General features: G+C 59.1%; 1 protein-coding gene across 1 annotated transcript; it reads right to left on the bottom strand.

The window, feature by feature from the left end:
• Window positions 1–1,352: 1,352 nt before the first annotated feature.
• On the bottom strand, window positions 1,353–2,188 carry LOC125319019 (zinc finger protein 239-like). The gene has a single exon (XM_048289985.1). It carries the CDS (start codon window positions 2,109–2,111, stop codon window positions 1,353–1,355), a length of 759 nt encoding a protein of 252 aa, XP_048145942.1. The 5' UTR covers window positions 2,112–2,188.
• Between the last annotated feature and the right edge of the window lie 438 nt (window positions 2,189–2,626).

Raw genomic sequence — 2,626 nt, forward strand, 5'->3', positions numbered from 1 at the left:
GTTGAACCGACCCGCACCCGGGCCCCGTGGATCCGGCCCCACCCCTGGGTCCATCCTAAAGACACAGCGTCCTTGGGCATTGAGCGGAGGGTTAAGGAATAAAGCAGCCTCATAACATCACCCCAGGACAGTGTTCCAGTAGCGGGCCTGTTTCTCCCCATACCGTGTGTCCCCCACGCAGTGCCCCACCTTGCTGTCCAAGTGCAGGAGCTGCTCCAGGCTGTAGCTGAACCTCACCACCAACCTCGCCTGTTTGGTACCATTAATGAAGCGACACTCGGACTTTACCATGTGCTGGAAGAGCCCTGTGTAAGCAGGACACAGGTCAGGGGGTGCTCCCCAAGCAGCCCCCAGCACCCTACAGCAAGCCAAGAGCTCAGGGAGCCACCCTGGATCGCCACTCCATAAGCCCTTGCTCCACGGCCGCCATGGGACCTTCCTTCCCGCAGTCCCACCCTCATTTCCACCCTTTTTCCATTTACTCCCCTCCTTTCCCATCAATCCCCATTTGCCAGACCCTGCCCCCATCAGCTTGGGGGTCCCAGTCCCCCCTTTTGACCCTTTCCCAACCCTTTTCACACAATCCTCCCAATCCCCAGCCCCCTCCTGCTCAGTTTTGGGATCCCACCCTTCCCATTCCTCTCCCATCACCCCCAGTCCTCAGCCCCTTTCCCATTCTTGCTTTAGGGGGTCCCACTCCCCCTCCAACTCATTTTATGGGTCCCACACACCCATTTTCCCTCCTCTCCCCACCTTTCCCACCATACCCGCGTCCTCTTCCACCCCCTCGGCTCACCTGAGAGCTCCATGCCTGTGGCCAGGGGGGCTCCCAGCACCACCAGTGCCACCAGTATGGCCCCAGCTGCCCCATCCCCAGCACTTGGCAGGTGCTGAAACCTCCCCTCTCCCTTAATTCTGCTCCCGGGGGGCACTGGGGGTGAGGGGGGCCCAGGTGGGGAGCTCTGGGTGCGGCAGATCCGCCTGGCACCTGGGCAGTCATCAGCGAGAAAAGCTCAGAGTGGCTAAAAATTGTTTAGTGACTTCTTTGATTGGCTGAGGAAAGGCCCAGGAGCTGAGATAAGGACCAGGAGAGCTCCTGCCCCGATCACCAGCATGGAAAAACAGACCCAGTCTGGGGACAGGGATTGCATTTATTAGCAATGAAATCAGAGCACGAGAATGAGAAGTGAAATAAATCTCTCAAACATTCCCCGCAACCATGGGGATCATCTGGAACAGGGGTCACCAGGTCTCTGCCCAACGGGGGTCACTGTGCATCACCCCACATGGATCCTCTGCTGCGAGATGAAGTTGGAGCTTTTCCTGCACTCAGGGCACTCGCAGGGCTTCCCTTACTGGTGGCACTGTTGGTGTCTGGTCAAGTGAGAGCTCTTGGAGAAGCTCTTCCCACACTTGGAACACTCGTAGGGCCTCTCCCCGGTGTGGATTCGTTTGTGGTTGGTGAGGCCGGAGTTGTACCTGAAGCACTTCCCGCAGTCGGGGCAGCGGAAGGGCCTCTCATCTGTGTGAATCCGCTGGTGCAGGAGGAGACTGGAGCTGGTCTGAAACTTCTTCCCACACTCCCCACACTCGTAGGGCCGTTCCCCTGTGTGGATCATCTGGTGGCAAATCAGGTGGGAGCGGCGGCTGAAGCTCTTCCCACATTCCCCACACACATAGGGCCGTTCCCCGGTGTGGACCTGGCGGTGGCGGATCAGGGTGGTGCTCTCGCTGAAGCTCTTCCCACATTCCCCACACACATAGAGCCTCTCCCCTGTGTGGACCTGGCGGTGGCGGATCAGGTTGGAGCTTGTGCTGAAGCTCTTCCCACATTCCCCACACACATAGGGCCGTTCCCCAGTGTGGATCAACCGGTGGTAGATCAGGTTGGTGCTCCGGCTGAAGCTCTTCCCACATTCCAAGCACTTGAAGCGTTTCTCCCTAGCATGACACTGCTCGTGGACCACCAGGTTTGAGCTCTGGCTGGATCTCCGGCCGCCATCCCGGCACAGGGTGGGTCTTTCCTCCTCGCAGCTCCCTGGGCTGCGTTTGCAGCCCCTCCTCCTGTGGGATCTCCGGTGGTATTCCTCCCCATTGGATTCCTGCGCCATGGAGCTACTCAAAACGGCCTCTTCCACCAGGTTCTGCCGCGGGGATTTGTCCTCCCTGGGCTCTGTCCTCAGCTCCTTGTCTGGGGGAGGAAGGACAAGGAGAGGATGGCATTTGCCTCCGTGCCACAGGGAAGGGGAAGGAGATCCCCCCAGTCCGTCCCTGGCAGGACGGCGTCGGCACCGGGGTTGTCCTGCAGCCGGGGGCGATGCTGGGCTGGGAGATGGAGCAGGACAGAGGGGGAAAGGGGCAGGGACTTCCACCTCACCTGCCTGGGTGTTCCGGGGCATCTTCCTCTTCCTCACAGCCTCCTCCACCATCTGGCCAAGGTTTGGAAGTAGGAAATCCTGGTGTGGAGGGAAAAACAAGGCGTGAGCGTGATGGTTTAGGGGTTCCTCCTGCCCAAGTCCTTCTCTAGAAGTCACCGGCTGTATCATGACTGTAAAATCCTCTCAAACACCGTGCTGGTTTTAACTGGCATGAGAAATGAACCCCACTGATCTGCCCCAAGAGAGAT

The sequence above is a fragment of the Corvus hawaiiensis genome, chromosome 35, assembly GCF_020740725.1.
Source record: "Corvus hawaiiensis isolate bCorHaw1 chromosome 35, bCorHaw1.pri.cur, whole genome shotgun sequence".
Classification (NCBI taxonomy): Eukaryota; Metazoa; Chordata; class Aves; order Passeriformes; family Corvidae; genus Corvus; species Corvus hawaiiensis.

Excerpts from the sequence above, each read along its gene's own strand:
- LOC125319019 (XM_048289985.1), bottom strand. The coding sequence starts at position 2,111 with ATGGCGCAGGAATCCAATGGGGAGGAATACCACCGGAGATCCCACAGG.